General features: G+C 42.6%; 1 protein-coding gene and 1 pseudogene across 4 annotated transcripts in view; one reads left to right on the top strand and one right to left on the bottom strand.

Annotated features, from left to right (window-relative positions):
- Positions 1-3453: 3453 nt before the first annotated feature.
- On the bottom strand, positions 3454-4901 carry LOC111176193 (core histone macro-H2A.1 pseudogene; annotated as a pseudogene).
- A 4145-nt stretch (positions 4902-9046) lies between these two features.
- Positions 9047-16810, top strand: part of STON2 (stonin 2) — a 136652-nt gene continuing 128888 nt past the window's right edge. For 2 of the 4 annotated variants that reach the window (XM_089908044.1, XM_089908042.1), the window contains exons 1-2: positions 9048-9760; positions 15384-15664. In XM_089908044.1, coding sequence (XP_089764170.1) covers positions 15577-15664 — 88 coding nt within the window. In that variant the 5' untranslated portion in view covers positions 9048-9760; positions 15384-15576. Of the gene's footprint in view, positions 9761-15383; positions 16405-16810 lie in introns of those variants that run through there. The other 2 variants (XM_089908041.1, XM_089908045.1) reach the window with 2 other exon arrangements.

Here is a 16810-nt window from a genome sequence, read left to right as displayed (position 1 = left end):
TCCTAACGTCTAGCACAGAGTCAGGACTTGGAACATAGTAAGCGCTTTTTTTGAAAAAAAATATTTATTTGTGTTGTTTTTGGCTGTGTTGGGTCATCGTTGCTGTGCACGGGCGCTCTCTAGTTGTGGTGAGTGGGGACTACTCTTCGTTGCGGTGCGCGGGCTTCTCATTGCAGTGGCTTCTCTTGTTACGGAGCACGGGCTCTAGGCACGTGGGCTTCAGTAGCTGTGGCACACGGGCTCAGTAGTTGTGGCTCGCGGGCTCTAGAGCACAGGCTCAGTAGCTGTGACGCAAGAGCTTAGTTGCTCCGCGGCATGTGGGATCTTCCCGGCCCAGGGCTTGAACCCGTGTACCCTGCATTGGCAGGCGGATTCTTAACCACTGCGCCACCAGGAAAGTCTAACATTGTAAGCTCTTATTCCTTGTTGGTTGGTTGAATGAGTCAATGAATTGTTTGAGAAAAGTCTACAAAGTCAGAGCAGTTTTGGTTGGGATCCCAGCACTGCCATTTACTAGCTGTCTGGCCTTGAGCAAGTTACTTAACCTCTCTTTACTCAGCTTTGTCATCTCAAAAATGAAATTTTTTGATTAGTACTAAGAGTACCTACCTCAGAAGGATGGTGGGAGGAACAAAGGAGATGATCTGAGATGACAGAGGTGAGCCTGCACATACGTAGTCCTTGGGTCCAGGGCAAGGAGGTAGGAGATAGGGCTATGGGCATCACTGTTAGAAAGCAAGAGGCACTGCAGCTGCTCCCTTCCCTGTGCCTTTGCTTCCCTGACCAGCCATGGGGAAGAATGGTTGGTGGCCCCAGGAGAGTCTGCAAAGCACCAGACTTTGTTTTCTGGGCCCCTATCCCTTTCCACATTCTCCTTCTTGATTGACAAAAATATGCAGAGCTTACTTTTTGAATCATGCTCTGCAGTCTACAGAGCACTCTCACCCACATTATCTCGCTTAATAATTATTCAAAATTGTAAAATTGTCTGTGGTTTCAGGAAATTCCTGCCCTTGTTATGGAATGCCTGGTACTTGCCCCTCTCCTGCTGATAGAGTTATCACCAAGGACATTTGTTTCTGTATTTACTGAGTTGTTTAGCAGCATTTTCATTTTTTCCACCCAAGCCTGAGATTCAAAGAATCTCATAGAGAAAAGCCGCATTTCCAACCTTTTTCTAAGCAGCTGGCTATAGTCCAGCCTGCTTGGTCCAGGACCTCTGGCTCCTACATGCCCTTGTATTGAGGGACAGAGCATGGCAGCTCTCCCTAACTTGGGCTCCCTTCTCTTTTCTGTCCATTTGGAGTCACAGGGTCCTAGGGCTTGGCTGGAGCGTCATAGTGTTAAAATATATATAACAAAAAATTTATCATTTAACCTTTTTTAAGTGTATTGTTCTGTGGAATTAGGTACATTCACATTGTTGTGCAATCCTCACCACCATCCATCTCCAGAGGAGCACTTTTCATCTTTCAAAACTGAAACTCTATACCCATTAAATAATAACTCCCTTTCTCCCCACCCCACTCCAGCCCCTGGCAGCCACCATTCTACTTTCTGTTGCTATGAATCCAACTACTCTAGGTACCTCATATGAGTAGAATAGTATAATATTTGTCCTTTTGTGACAGGCTTATTTCACTTAGCACATGTCCTCAAGGTTCATCCGTGTTATAGCATATGTCAGAATTTCCTTCCTATTTAAGGCTGAATAATATTCCATTATTTGTATATACCACATTTTGTTTATCCATTCACCTGTTGATGGATACTTTAGTTGTTTCATTGTCTTTTGTCTCAACTAGTACAGTAGCTTCCTAATTGTTCTCTTTGCTTCCATTCTTTCCTCTTCCAATCTGTTCTCCACTAAGCTTCTAAAGAGGCAAATTGAATTTTGTTACTTTTCTTTAAATCCTTCATTGGCTTTTCATTGTGCTTAGAATGAAATCTAAACATCTAAATCTGGCTCACAAGACCCCATATCTACATAGTTCATAAAGTGAACTACCTTTGCAACCTTATCCCATGCCCCATCCTCCTTGCTCCCTCTATGCTCAGTTCAAGTTTTTTCTTTTTTTTTTTTTTTCTTCTTGTTAATTTTTTCCCATCTCAGACTCTTTGTGTCTTTGGTCTTTTCTACCATGAATACACTCTATTTCTTGTCATGGTCTGGGTCTTCTCATCCTTCAGGTAGTAGTTAAATGTAACCTCTTCAGAGAGCGCTCCTATCACCCTATATATTATAGGATCCCTTGCTATTCCTTGTCTGAACCATTTATCGATTTGCAGGATTCTTATTTGTTTATAGTGACTTGTCCCATCCCTATTTTCCCCTCTTGGATAGAAACCCCTTGAAGGCAGGGTCTGTATCTATCTATTTTGTAACCTGAATATCTAGCAGGTCTTTACTAACAATTTGTTGGATGAATTAATACATATCCTATTTTATTTTTTGGAAACATTTATTTTTAATTTTTATTTATTTGATTTATCCTTGTTGCACCAGGTCTTAGTTGCGGCTTGTGTGCTCCTTAGTTGCAGCATGTGGGATCTAGTTCCCTGACCAGGGATCGAACCCAAGTCCCCTGCGTTGGAGGGTGAATTCTTAACCGCTGTACCACCATGGAAGTACCTATGTATCCTATTTTTAGAAAGAGTTTGGTGATTCCACAATTGGTTCTACTTTTACTTTCCTTCCTTTGTGCTCACTCTTCCTTCATCCCACCTCTGACACCTTCCAAAATGCTAACATCCCTAACTGAAGAGTCATTGGCATGATATCATCATTCCTTCTCCAGAAAACTGGTTGAATGTTTGTTGGCCTCCTGATTTTCAACGGAAAGGCACCCAAAATTGTCGTTTAACATTTTGCACTGAAAATGATCACCCTTTCAGCTTTGCTCCTTGTCTCTGGAAAGGCAAGCTAATTTTGCAGTGGCCTAAGTAAGCAAGGCAGAAAAAGAAATTAAACTTTCTAGAGAGAGAAATCCATGTAATATGTTCCAAAGTGCTACATGTAAAGCTTAGTGGTATTTTGCTACTGTATTGTTTTTTAATTTACTCCGTACTATGGGCAATTTTTGTTGAAATTCAGTCCCTTATCCATGTTTGGAAATTGTCTAAAGAAGGCTATGCCCAGGCCCTTGAGATTCTGAGCTCTAGAATTAATTCTCCCATTTTTTTTAACAGTTTAACATTTTACTAAATCAATTCACACGAATTCCAAATTGTAAATATAATTAAGGACAACAGATTCTGTTCTGCCTTTTAAATCTTTCATTTTCAAATCCATCATTAAGACAAAAAGTAAACAAAAATTAAGTCTGCTGCAAATTCATGATTTTTCTTCTTGAGGGGAAAAAAAGGAACATTATAGTAAAAAGAATGCCACTGGGTATACAATAAAGCACCACGACACACGGTTACAAAATGGACTTCCTGAACTCTGCCCCACGTAGAAGACACTGTTCTTCCTGCTGCTCTGCGTCAAGCAGGATTTCATTAAAATAAAACTATAAAATCTCCTAGGTTACACTAAAGTCAGACACGGTCTGGAACACAGTGCTTAACAACAGTAATGTCAACTATCAGTGCTAACGTAAAAACATTTTAGAAGGTCAAAAACAATTAAACTGGAAACCAAAACCTTATTTTCCCTAGATGAGCAAAACTGAAAAAAATGAAAGGGTTCCTGCCTCCCACTAGGAGTGGAGGGAATCTTTTTTTTTTTTTTCTTTTCTTTCTTTCAAATTGGAGGCGGGGGCACGGTGTGGGCTGGTTCTGCAGTTCCTCAGCCTAGTTGGCGACCAGCTTGGCCATTTCCTGCACGTAGATGCCTATACTCTTGCTGTCAAAAAGCACAAAATACACCGTTTTGATGGAAGAGGACATTGTTGACACGAAGTAACTGGAGATGGCCTTCAGGATCAGCTGAGCTGCCGTCTGTTTCGGAAAACCGTTCTGCCGCTGCCGATGGATGGAAAGGCGATGGACTTCAGCTTCTTGTCATCCGCCAGGGCCAAGCAGTTCTTCACTGTCTTTTCCAGAAGTTCCTCACACTGCACCCCAGATGGGACTGTTACAGTGGATCACAAACTTGGCGGGCAGGCCATGGCCTGCGCTGACAGCGGCTCCAGCTACTTCCAAGGGCCCGTTCTTTTTCCGGAGTTCCAGAACAGCTTCCACAAACTCCTTGCCACCCTTCTTCTCCAGCGTGTTTCCTAGTTCATCTTTAAGGTCAATGTCAGCATTGGTAGGATTGATTATGGCCTCCACCTCAAAGCCGGCTAAATTACTGATTTCACTGTGAATAAGGTTTGGCTTCTGGCCGAGGAAGAGGCTCTTGGTGGAGAGCACAGTGAAGCCATCGGCGGGTGTGCCCTTGGTCGTGCTGTCAGCGCTGGCTGCCTTGCTGACTGCTCCCTGCTTCTTGGATTTCCAGGCCCCGTTCTTGCCCCCTGCTTTCTTAGACACGGGCTTCTTCTGGGACGGAGACTTGGCCTTTTTGGCTGGGGGTGGTGTGATGATGGCTTCCAACTTCCCTTTGGATCCTCGTTTCTTCGCTAGCAACTCTGGATGGATGTTTGGTAACACTCCCCCGCTGGCGATGGTGACTCCTTTTAGCAGCTGATTCAGCTCTTCATCGTTGGCCACAGCCAGCAGGATGTGCCGGGGCGTGACCCGGCCCTTCTTGTTGTCTCTTGCTGCATTGCCAGCCAGCTCCAGAATCTCCGCTGTCAGGTACTCCAGGACGGCGGCCATGTACACAGGCGGGCCCACTCCGATCCTGTACTTGGGGAGGCCTTTCTTGATGTACCGCAGCATCCGGCCCACAGGGAAGATGACTTCTGACTTGGCAGACCGGGACTTTTAGTGGACTTCTTCCCACCCTGGCTGGACATGGCGGTGGCCCTGGAGATGGATCAGTAAACACAAGTTCTGGAGGCTGGAGAGTCCAAGATCAAGGTTCTGGTACAGTTCAGTTTCTGGTAAAAGCTCTCTTATAGAGCACACGGCCACTTGTCTTCACTTGACCTTTCCTCTGAAGAGCTTGCTGAAATGCAGATTCCTGAAATCCACTCCCAGAATTGATTCAATAAGTCCAGGTTGGGCCCCAAGATGTGCCTTCTTAACCGCGTCCTCTCTTCCGAGAACCTTAACCGCATCTTGTATCTTTTGTCCCATTTTTAAACTGTAGCGCTGGCACAGCCTGGGTGGATCCTCTGCCCAGTACGTGACAGGCTGAAATTAAGGGTTGGTCACTGTGTTCTCACCTGGAACTCAGGATCTCCTCTAAGCTTGTGACTTTTGTTGAGAGAATTCAATTTTTTGTGGTTGTAGGATTGTTGTCTCCTTTATCTTTCTGGCTCTCAGTTGGGTACCACTCTCAGCTCCTAGAGGCTGCCCTCAGATCCTTGCCCTGTGGCCTCCATCTCAGCAGTGGAGAACCTTCCTTTCACACTTTGAATCTAACTTCCTCTTCTGCTACCAGCCAGAGAAAACTCTCTCCTTTTAAAGGGCTCATTGATTAGCTTAAGCTTGCATGGATAGTCACCCTACCTTAAGGTCAATTGATTAGTAACCTTAATTCTATCTGCAAAATCCCTTTTGCCATGTACTATGACATAATCACAATAGTAACACCAGGGTGTGGAGATTATGGGAGTCATCATAGAATTTTGCTTGCCACAATTTCTCTGTCTTATTTTATTAGAATTGCATTTGCCTGTAAGTATCAGAAAACTTGATTATAATAACTTAAACCAAATTTTTTTTTTCACATAACAATATATATAGAGATGAGTGATTATTGATTCTGGTTCAGTGGCTCAATGACATCAGGATCAATGACTCTGTGATTCTCTTAGCCTTTCCTTGTGGTTATAGTAGCTCCAGCCAGCCATCATGACTGTATTCAAGGCAGGAAAGAAAGAGAACATGAGTAGGATTAGGACAGCATGAGTAATATCTGTTATCTTCATTGGGGATGCAAAACAGAACATAGATAAAAAACACTTTTCAGAGCTTTATTTCTGACCGTACTTCCATTTATGTCTCATTGGCTGGAACTTAGCCAAGTGGCCACCCATAGGTTCAAGGGAGGCTGGGAAAGCAGGAATAGGAATTATTGTGATTGGCTCAACCAATAATGACCTATCCTCCAGTGCTGGATGATAAGAGGAAATGGATGTTGATGATGTAGCTAACATATCTGTTATACCTGTTTTCTGGAAGGTAGAATGTGGTATAGTGGAAAAAATGCAGAATTTAGAGTCAAGAGACTTTAATCCTGTCCCACCTCTGTCATGGTTAGCTGTGTGACCTTAGACTAGTCAAGCAACCTCTCTGAGCCAGTTCCCTTATCTATCAAGTGAGAGAAATTTCTGCTTTACTTATCTTAGTGTTATTATAAAAATGGATTGAAATTACCCATGAGTTTCTTTGCATCCTGGAAATATATACTAATTGTGGTTTTTGGTAAGTATTTGGTATAAAAATAAGAATGTATTTCATGGATTCTAAGAAATATATGTATGTATATATACAATTTTTAATATTTTTTAATCTCTGAAATTAGATGCAGTTTACAATTATGACAGCTTCAAAGAACTATAATAACAATATTTTGTTAAGCTTCTTGGAAAGTTTTAGGGTTATGCTTAGGAAATATGGCCATTGGGACCCACAAGACTCCTATAGACTCCTAGGAAACTGACAGCCTCATGATAGAACATCTAAAATATAGATGAAAGGAAATTATCCACACCAACTTCCTACTTTCATACAGGGAGATATTAGTATCTCTATTCCAGATGTAAAACTGAAGTAAGCTGAGATGAGTTTACAAGATGGAGTAAGCCATCTTCTAAGAGTTCAAGGTGCTAGAAAGTATTCCACAAACTTTAAAGCTTGACCTCCTACCAGGGTTATTCACTGAATGTGACATACTGTTCAGCTACCTAGGGATGTCATTACGGGTCACTGCCTCAGGAATGCACCGAGATCAGAGGCAACCTGTTTTGCAAGTCAAGTGTGACATAGATCCTTGACTCTGAATGTGGAGCCATGAAGTTGTTGGATAGCACAGCCATCAAGATTGTTTATTTTGAAGAAAAATCACATGATAGAATAATTATCTATCTAACATGAACTCTGTTCTTTCACAAAGGAAAAGAATTTTAAAGAAGAAGGAAAAGAAGCAGTGTTCCAAGTCCTTAATCTGATTTAGGTCTTTGTTACAGGGTAATCAGGCCTTCCAGGCTTCTGCTTATTCTGAGAATTTATGAAGCAAGCAACATTGTTACTTTAACTTCCTGACTAAACTTTTGTGATTTCTTCTTTTTTTTTTTTAAAGATGTTGGGGGTAGGAGTTTATTAATTAATTTATTTTTGCTGTGTTGCATCTTCGTTTCTGTGTGAGGGCTTTCTCTAGTTGTGGCAAGCGGGGGCCACTTTTCATCGCCATGCGCGGGCCTCTCACTATGGTGGCCTCTCTTGTTGCGGAGCACAGGCTCCAGATGTGCAGGCTCAGTAGGTGTGGCTCACGGGCCTAGTTGCTCTGCGCCATGTGGGATCCTCCCAGACCAGGGCTCGAACCCGTGTCCCCTGCATTAGCAGGCAGATTCTCAACCACTGCGCCACAGGGAAGCCCTAACTTTTGTGATTTCTGTAGCCCACTGTGACAGAGGCTGCAGAGTGTAAAACCATGCTTGATATTATTTTGTATGACTGTACTGAGCACAATTCTGAGTGCTTAGTAGATGCTCAGTGTAAGTTTGTTGAATGTCTTATTTTAGAAGAAAGTTCTAAAGAAATACAAAGAATTCACACAGTCTTATTTTTTCCCATCCTTCCTTTCTTCCCAGTTTTCCTTTTGACCTTTAGTTGCTTTTCCTTGACCAGGAAAAATTTGAGGCTTTACTTTGGAGTTTGGAATTGGCACCAGGATCTAGTTTAAGATGTATTTGCATAAACCCCTGATAGCAGGCTGGATAGCATTTGTCAGTAACCTCAAAACCCAACAAGTGGATGCGGAGATTTTTAAAGTAACTGTCTAGTTGAATACATATGACAAAGAGATATAGAAGGAAGATCACTAAATTCTCAGATTTAAATAACCTCTAACCAAGCAAGAATTATTTTATGATATTTTATAGCATAGCTAACCTAACAAAATAGAACATTGTCCCAGCTCTGAAGGGATGGATTTAATCCATATGGCTATATGAAACCCTCCTTTCCTTCTCATATGATTTATAAATGTTCTGTAAAACTTCTTATTAATATTTCCAGGACATTAGTATAAAATCACCCTAGTATAGATGATCTGCACTAGTGTCTTTTTCTTTTTTTAAAAATGAGCACAAGTCAGTAAGGAATGTTTCAGGGGAGGACTTTCAGTTCTTGCTATAACTGGTTAACAAACTGGTCCTTCTGCAGTAAACAACCACAAAACCAGGCAAAATGTATCAGGTAACTGTTTTCAGGTATTGGTCAACAGAAAGCACAGTATTTCCGTCCTGAGTGAAGGAAAACTCATGAGGTGAGCCTGATGCTCACCTTGGCTGTCTTCCAGGGGCGGGTTTCCTGATTGCAGCGGAGTATGCCAGAGTCTCAGCTGAGCACAGCACTCCTGCTGAACTAAGGAAACACAGATCTGAGTTTGGGGCAATTGAAGCAGCTAGAATCCACAGGGCAGTGCACTAGAGAGGAGAGGGTTGCATAGGGCTGGGGGGGAACGGGACTCCCTGGGTACACTCTCTGGGTGTACCCAGGGAGTCCTTGGCCAGGCTAGAGTGCCCATGAACAGATCAAAACTATATGAGATTTACCAAAAATGGCGGCTCCAGGGTTGAGAATTGGACAGAGATACTAAAGGTCAAGCAGCTGATACCGAGGGACACTGGTGGTCCAGCCCAGAAACAGGGGAAAAACCTTTTTAACACCTTAATAATATCCCAAGCATCCAGAAGAGACACAGACAATCTGTGTCTTAGGGGCAAAAGTCTATGCTTTCAAGCAGGGTTGGTAAATTTCTTTTTTTTTTTTTTAATATAAAGGGCTAGATGGTAATTATTTTAAGCCCTGTGAACCATTCAATATTTCTCATACCTACTCAACTCTGCTATTGTAGAGCAAAAGCATCCAAAGACAACATGTAAATGAATGGGCATGGTTTTGTTCCAGTGTCACTTTTTTTTTTAACAAAAAAAGGCAGGGCTTCCCTGGTGGCGCAGTGGTTGAGAGTCCGCCTGCCAATGCAGGGGACACGGGTTCGTGCCCTGGTCCGGGAAGATCCCACATGCCGCGGAGCGGCTGGGCCTGTGAGCCATGGCCGCTGAGTCTGCACGTCCGGAGCCTGTGCTCCGCAACGGGAGAGGCCACAACAGTGAGAGGCCCGTGTACCGCAAAAAAAAAAAAAAAAAAAGGCAGAGGGCCAGACTTGGTTCATTGCTATAGTTTGCCAACACTTGCTGTAGAGTAAGGCCTACTTTAAATCTACCCTAACAAAGCTTAGAGCCAAGTGCTGTCAAGAAAAATTGCAAGGGAAATTGAGTTTGGAAGTTGAGTCCTGCGGTAGTTAGAGGAGGTTGGGGAACATCTTTGACTTTGCAAAGATTCATCCAACAAAGTGGAAGACCAAGCTTACGCAAGCCTATGCAAGATCAAGGTGGGCAGACAGTTTGACTTCTGGCAAAAATCAACTCTGCAGAGGAAGATCAAATCTAGAATGTCTTCATGTATCCTCAACAATTGTTAGGTATGCAAAGAAACAGGAAAATATTATCCATAGTAAAAAAAAAAAAAAAAAAAGTCAATAGAAACGAATCCCCAAATGGTCCAGATGTTGGATTTGGCAGACATAGCTTTTAAAGAAACTATTATAAATATGTTCAAAGAACTAAAGGAAAATATTGTCAGAATGAATGAATATAAAGGCATCTCAGCAGAGAAATAGAAACTATAAAAGAATTTAATTTAGTTTGGACTAACCACATTTCAATAGTTACCTGTGTCTAGTGGCTGCTGTTGGAATTGAATAGCACAGTGTTAGATCAAAGAGAAAGGGGAATGGACAAGTTGCCCTATATCCAGGTTGTTTCCCAAGCTATCTTATACATAGTGTTTATTTATTTTTTATTTTTTTAAAAATTTATTTATTTACTTATTTTTGGCTGCGTTGGGTATTTGTTGCTGCGCGCGGGCTTTCTCTAGTTGTGGCGAGTGGGGGCTACTCTTCGTTGCGTTGTGCGGGCTTCTCCTGTTGTGGAGCACGGGCTCTAGTCGTGTGGGCTTCAGTAGTTGTGGCACATGGGCTCAGTAGTTGTGGTTTACGGGCTCTAGAGTGCCAACTCAGTAGTTGCGGCGCATGGGCTTAGTTGCTCCGCTGCATGTGGGATCTTCCTGGACCAGGGCTCAAACCTGTGTCCCTTGCATTGGCAAGCGGATGCTTAACCACTGCACCACCAGGAAAGTGCTACATGGTGTTTAAATTAACCTTTCTAAAACATTTGCCAGCTCAGAAGACCTGAAGAAGCTACCTACTATGTGGTAAAACAAGTTAATTTGTCCATTCTTTCATTCATTCGTTAAGCTATTTACTCAATAAACATTTCCTAAATGCCAGACCCTAGTCAAAGAGTTGGAGATATCCACAAGAACAAAATCCAGTCGCTTTCCTCAGGGAGCTCACAGGCTAATTGACATGATAGCCATATTAGCAAACAGGTTCATTATCATTTGATAAATGAGAGTAGGTAAGATACTACCAGCATACAGAAGACATGGTGGATAAGGAACAAGTGGGATTAGTGGGAGTCAAGGAAGGGTACCGTGTATCAGAGTTCTTCATTGCAAACAACAAAAACTGACTCTGGCTAACACAGGAAGAAAGGAGCCGCTGAGGACTTTTTAAGCAGAGCTGTGGCATGGGCATCTTCAGGTTTTAAGCAGACCACGCTGGCATAATTGTTTGGATAATAGGTTAGAGGGGATAATGCTGAAGGCAGGGAGAGAGGTAATAGACTAGTAACTGTCTGAATGAGAGACATGGAGGGGCTGAACCAAGGCAATGGCTGTGGGAACTGAAAGGGTAGTTTCAAGAGTTCAAACTCATCCTAAAATTGAGAACTGTCACTGTCCCAACCCCTCCTTTTCCAGTGCACTCAACTCACTCCCACCCTCTTCAGATAAACAGAGCGTAACTCACTGTGAACTAGACATGCCATTTCTGCTCCTTCTTCCTCGAATGCCTTTGCCCCTCTGCTCATTTTCTCAGAGCCCTCCCTTCCCATTTAAGATGCAGCTCATGACCACCTACTGCTCAAGCCCTTGGTAGTCTCTTAACACCCTAGCTCTCTATAAGGTTGCTGTCATTGTTTTGATGGCTAACTTGTCACAATAGGTTAAAGAGCCTATTGTGTTATTATGTCACTGTCATACCTCCCTGCATTCTACTGTAAGCTACTAGAGGCTAGTGATGCCGTCTCAGTCTTCCTTGTACTGTCAGGCCCTAGAATGGGTCCAGCACAGAGTACCCAGTACATGTTCCTGATGATGCTGGCCCCCGGCTCTGTGCGACACATTAGGGTCCTGTTGTGGCTGATAGCTTCCATCACCAAATTCCTGCTCGGTACAGTCTGAGGAATGTTTATCTCCCATAAGCACATCTCTTGGGTCACTGTCTGCTCGTAGACTTTCACCAACTTCCCATTTCCCACTGAACTCTTCTCCTCAGCTGTTAAGGTCCATCAGTCCATTCTCCCCACATTTCCCCAGTAGATACCTCAGCAGTCATCAGACTGACCTCTTTACTGGTCCAAAAACAAGTCCCATGAAGGTCTGATTCTTAATTGTCACTTAGACTAACCCCTGTCCCAAGGATGTCCTTACTCTTCCCTTCCAGTGTTTCAGAACCCAGGATGTCCTTCAAATCCAAAAACCTGCTTAGTCCCTTATGGTTCCAGCCCTTGCAGATCTATGACCATACTGTCACGGCATTTCTGGTGTGTCTTCCAGCAAGCAGTTGTTCCCAGATTTGTTGTGTTTGCTATCCTGAGCATCTTCATCTCCACAGCTAGATTGCAAGCTGCTTGATCGCTCAATATCCCAAGGGTGCCAGATACGTTTCTGGACACCTAGGGCTCCTGAATGCATATTAGAAGATTGGCATAAGGCAGAACTATTTCTCGGACTCCCATCTTCTCAGTCAACTGCATTCTCCACCCGCCACCCCCACCCCCGCCCCATTTTAGCGTGTAAGGGAAGCCGAGGAAGAAGCTTCTCTCTGGAATGGCAGCCCAGAGACTTTAGTGAGATTTTTAGTGTCTCTTGGTCAGCACTGCTACTGATAGTGAGTCACTGCTCGTTTGTGGTGATTCTAAGCCTCACTTTATGATTCATGTTCTAAAAACGGGGTGAGGTTTTTACAGAGAAACCAATTCCGTTGTGAACGTAGCCTCACAATGATCAGGTTCCTTTGAGGGCTTCCAGCTGCTCGCCCAGCACTCCTCAAGGTCAGGCATCTCAGGGTTCACTGGATATAGCTGTTTCATGGCAAATACCTAGAATCCATTTCACAGGGTTATGATAGGCGGTTCCCAGTGATAAATTTGTTCCCCCAGCCTTTCTTGAGACTTTTCATGGTCTGTAACCAGCCATGTCTGGATCTGGGATGGGCAAGTTGAGGAAGGGTAGATAAATCTTGGGGGCTCTTCTTTTGTTCATACTTCTGAGTAGTAGTCTTGGTTCCTCAGCCAGAAAGCGCTTGCATCTATAAAGAGGGAGTTGAGTGCGTGACTCTGTTTAGCATCTGGGAGAACTGCTCTAAAAAGCACTGAAAAGGGAAATCACTAAAATCAGAATGTGTAAGTGACAGAAACGGGGTGGTTTTGTGAAATTTGTGTTCTGGTCCCAAGACTTCGACTAGCAAACAGTGTACCTTTGTGTGAGTCATTTACCTACGGCAGCGATGACCATAGTTGACATTTATAAAGAGCTTGGATTGGGGCCTGGCATACAGTAAGCCCTCTGTAAGCTCACCTGCTATGATCATCATCATTGTTACATAGGGTTTTCCAGTCCCAGTACTAAGCACTTGGTGTATGTTATCTTATTTAATCCTTAAAATTATGACCTGAGTTTTGCTGCAGGCTTAAAGACCGTACAGTACTCAAATCCAGACAGTGGAACTCCCGAGCCCATTTCAATCTCTGTTGTTACTATGCCTGATTTCCTTAGGCCTCAGTTTTTTTGGGTTTTTTTTCCATCTGTAAAACTTGAGAGCTGGACTACTGGTCTTTAAAATCTTGGAGCTCTAAAATTTCTAGACATTTTCTCCATTATTTTCACCCTTTTCCTTCTCTCCTTCCCCTTCCCCTCATCCACCCACACTCATCCGTGAATTTCGCTGGATTCATCATCATGGGATGGGCAGGATGTTTTCCCCATTGAGCTATGATGCTGCAAATGTCAGCACGTGGACTTGTAGTATTGTGGCTTTGTGGTGGTTGTTGGAACTGGTTTGCATGCTGCTGTTGTTGGGAGAGGGGGAATCTGACTCTTCAATTTTACTGTCTTATCTTGGCCTGCAGCCATTGCCACATTGAGTGATGCTAACATTTGACGGGCTTGAGAAAGGCTTAATGGGAGAAGCCCACTGGAATCAGCTCTTTGGGTCCGTGGGCCCTGCCTGGTTCTCTGGTGAGATCTGGTTTGGAGCACTCACTCTCCAGGCTGTTAGCACATGTCTGGTCCTGTGATTGGTAAGGATCTTAGGAGAGGAACTTGGAAGAGAGGTTTCTGGACTTTCCATTCTGCGCACAGCTTGGATTCCCTGGCAGATTTCCAGTGAGGAGTTTCACCGATCATTTCATTATGGTTCCATTGTCATTAATGTCTGTAAAGTACTTTAGTTGGTGGTAGTCTATATATATTCTCTAGTATTTTTCTTTGTGGCTATGACCCAAAGATTAGAGTGTTTCGGCATCAGAAGACCTGGGCTCAAGTGTTGCATCTGTTACTTCCTAGCTTGGTGCATCTAACACACCTGCTTGTTATGACCTCTACTTGATCATTTTTTTGGTGGTCTCTTACTATGGAATAAAAAGAGTCCATTTGTCACTATCCTAGGATGTGTGAATTCTTCCACTTAGAAACTTGGGAGAAACATCTTAGAATCTTAGGGCACCAAACAAAGGCTTTGAAACAGCAAAAGTGTTGGATAAGTCACTTAACTTCTCTCAGCCCAGATTTCTTCCTCTGTGAAAGAATTATAATAATACTTACCCAACTACAATGGCTATTCAGTCAAAGTATGGTATGAAAATAGGTTTCTGAAAATTATAGATTCTGTGGGAAACATTACTCGTTTTTAGGAAGCATCATGCAACAAAACTAATTGTTTTAATTACCAAAACAAAAGCTATTAAATGTTTCTATTCTCTTTATCGTTAGCATAGATTATTTACTGCAGATAATAACCTGTAGTAAAATTTCAATGTTTTCTTTTTATTGTGCACCAGCTAGAAGGCTATAAGTTAAATTATTCTAGACTAAAGTGAATATTGTGAGTATTCAGTTAATAAGAACTGATGCTGTTCAAGGTGGATAGTAGCTCTTATGTGGAAACATTAATTCAGATTTTACTAATTCATTATAAGATCAAGAGTTAGGTTCCAGTTGTAAAAAGACATTAATTGTACAAGCAGTATTATGAGTCTATTAAGTATCCTTACATGGAACATAATTGCAATGTGAGTAAAGGCTAGACTTTTACATACTAATTCAAACTGTCCTAGAGTGAAAATGTGTTTCTTTAACTCACATTTTCCACTAAAGTAAATATGCCCTACCCCCTTACTCCAAATGAATAAGATGACTCCTTTTCTGTTTTTCTTGATTGGTAAATCATGCTTGGAGATACCATCTGGAGATGGTTGGGTTTCTGCCAAAGATTTAAATCAGGCTTGCAAAGAGCTACCTGCCTAAGGCAACAAACCACACTGATTTAATAGGAAAGAACATGCTTTTATTTTGCCATCTGGTAAAGGAAAGTGAAAGCACTTTGAAAAATTTTAATATTTGTTCTACAATGATGGCCTTATAGATAAAAGTATTTCCAAAATATAGTAACTGGGAAAATTGGAGAATTTAATTGCTAAAATCTGCATGATTATTTATGTCTGATTTGAAGGCACATACAGAGATCTTGATGCTAAACGCAGATATTTCTGTAAGAGAAGTGAAGGCAAGACAGGGATAGAGAAAGGTAAATAGGTTGGAAACGACCCAGACCTCCTTGTGGGCAGTGTTGAAAGCTCAAGACCTGTGTGGATTGGTTATAATGTGATGGTTATCCCTTTTAATTTTTATTTTTTAAACAGATTTCCACTTGGCAGATTAACCAAAGGCAAGAGAGGCTAATCTGTCTACGTTCTGAGTGCCACTCTCCACGAGACCCCCATAACAGACCCCAGGCCCAAGTCCACTGTGCTACCAGACCCCCACCCCACCCCAGGCATTGCTCTGGGGTCTGCCTGAGGCCAGCAGTGTGAAGATGACCAGCACCTTCCTAGCATGACGACCTTGGACCATGTGATCGCTACCCACCAGTCGGAGTGGGTCTCTTTCAATGAGGAGCCGCTCTTTCCTGTCCCTTCTGAGGGTAAGGAGAACTTCCATCGCCTAAGTGAAAAGATTAACAAAGAACCACACCTGCTTGTTATGGCTTCTATTTCATCATTCTTTTGGGGGGGGATCTTGATACGGGAAACAGAGCCAGTTTGTCACTTTCTTGAGGTCCAGATTCTTCCACTTAGAAGCCTGGAGGAAACATCTTAGAACCTAGGGCCCCAAACAAGGACCTGGAAACACCAAAAGTATTGGCTGCTTTCTTCCAATGAACATTAACTTCCTATTTCCAAAGTACTTTATGCTCAGTCTTTTCGGTTATTATTCCCAACAGCAATTCGGATTGTCTCAATTTTTAAAGCATAATTGTCAAGAGTGACAGGAGCTGGAGCCAGATCCCTTGGACTCAAATCCTGGCTCCATTATGGATGAATGATGTGTCCTTGGGTGGATAAGTGATTTAACCTCCCTGGGTGGTGGTTCATCTGTGCAGTACGGGTAATCACAGTACCTACCTCAGGGTGGTTGTGAGGATTAAATGAATTAACATGTAAAGTGCTTACAGCAGTGACTGGCACATGGAAAGAGCTCATAATTGTCACCCGTGATCATGATGAAGGTGGCTAGATTGACTTCTGGGGAACTGTGCTGAGGGATGAAGGTCAAGGTAGGATGCGGGAGCTATTTACAGAACCACGTCAGCTGCTTCTGTTCCATGGCCGCTGCTACTGCCACCTGAAATCGTCCCAGCTTCATTTACAGCACCTGGAAAGTGTGAGTTTACAGGTGTGCTGTCCAATACAGTAGCCGTGTGGCTATCGAGTCTTTGAAATGTGGCTAGTCTGAATTGAGATGTGCTATAAATGTGAAATACCCACAGTGAATTTTGAGGACCTAGTAAAAGTTAAATGTTTTATTAACAGTTTTTTATCAATTACATGTTGATATTACACATTTTCAACATGCTGAGTTGAAATACGTATTATTAAAAGTAGTTTTGCCTGTTTCTTTTTAGTTTTAAAATGTGGCTACTAGAAAATTTAAAATTCATATATGGCCCACCTTTTACTTTTTTAGGACAGCGCTTATCTAAATAATTACATTCAGGTAGACCTGTTTGTTTGGCTAGTGATGGGAGAAAGGAGTTTCACATCAGTACTTTTATTTTTTAAACACTTTC

The sequence above is a fragment of the Delphinapterus leucas genome, chromosome 2 (assembly GCF_059928025.1).
Source record: "Delphinapterus leucas isolate spDelLeu-1000000601 "Yukka" chromosome 2, BTC_Dleu_Yukka2, whole genome shotgun sequence".
NCBI lineage: Eukaryota > Metazoa > Chordata > Mammalia > Artiodactyla > Monodontidae > Delphinapterus > Delphinapterus leucas.
Note: the sequence above shows the minus strand (reverse complement) of the source record. Positions and strands in the feature narration are given on the sequence as shown.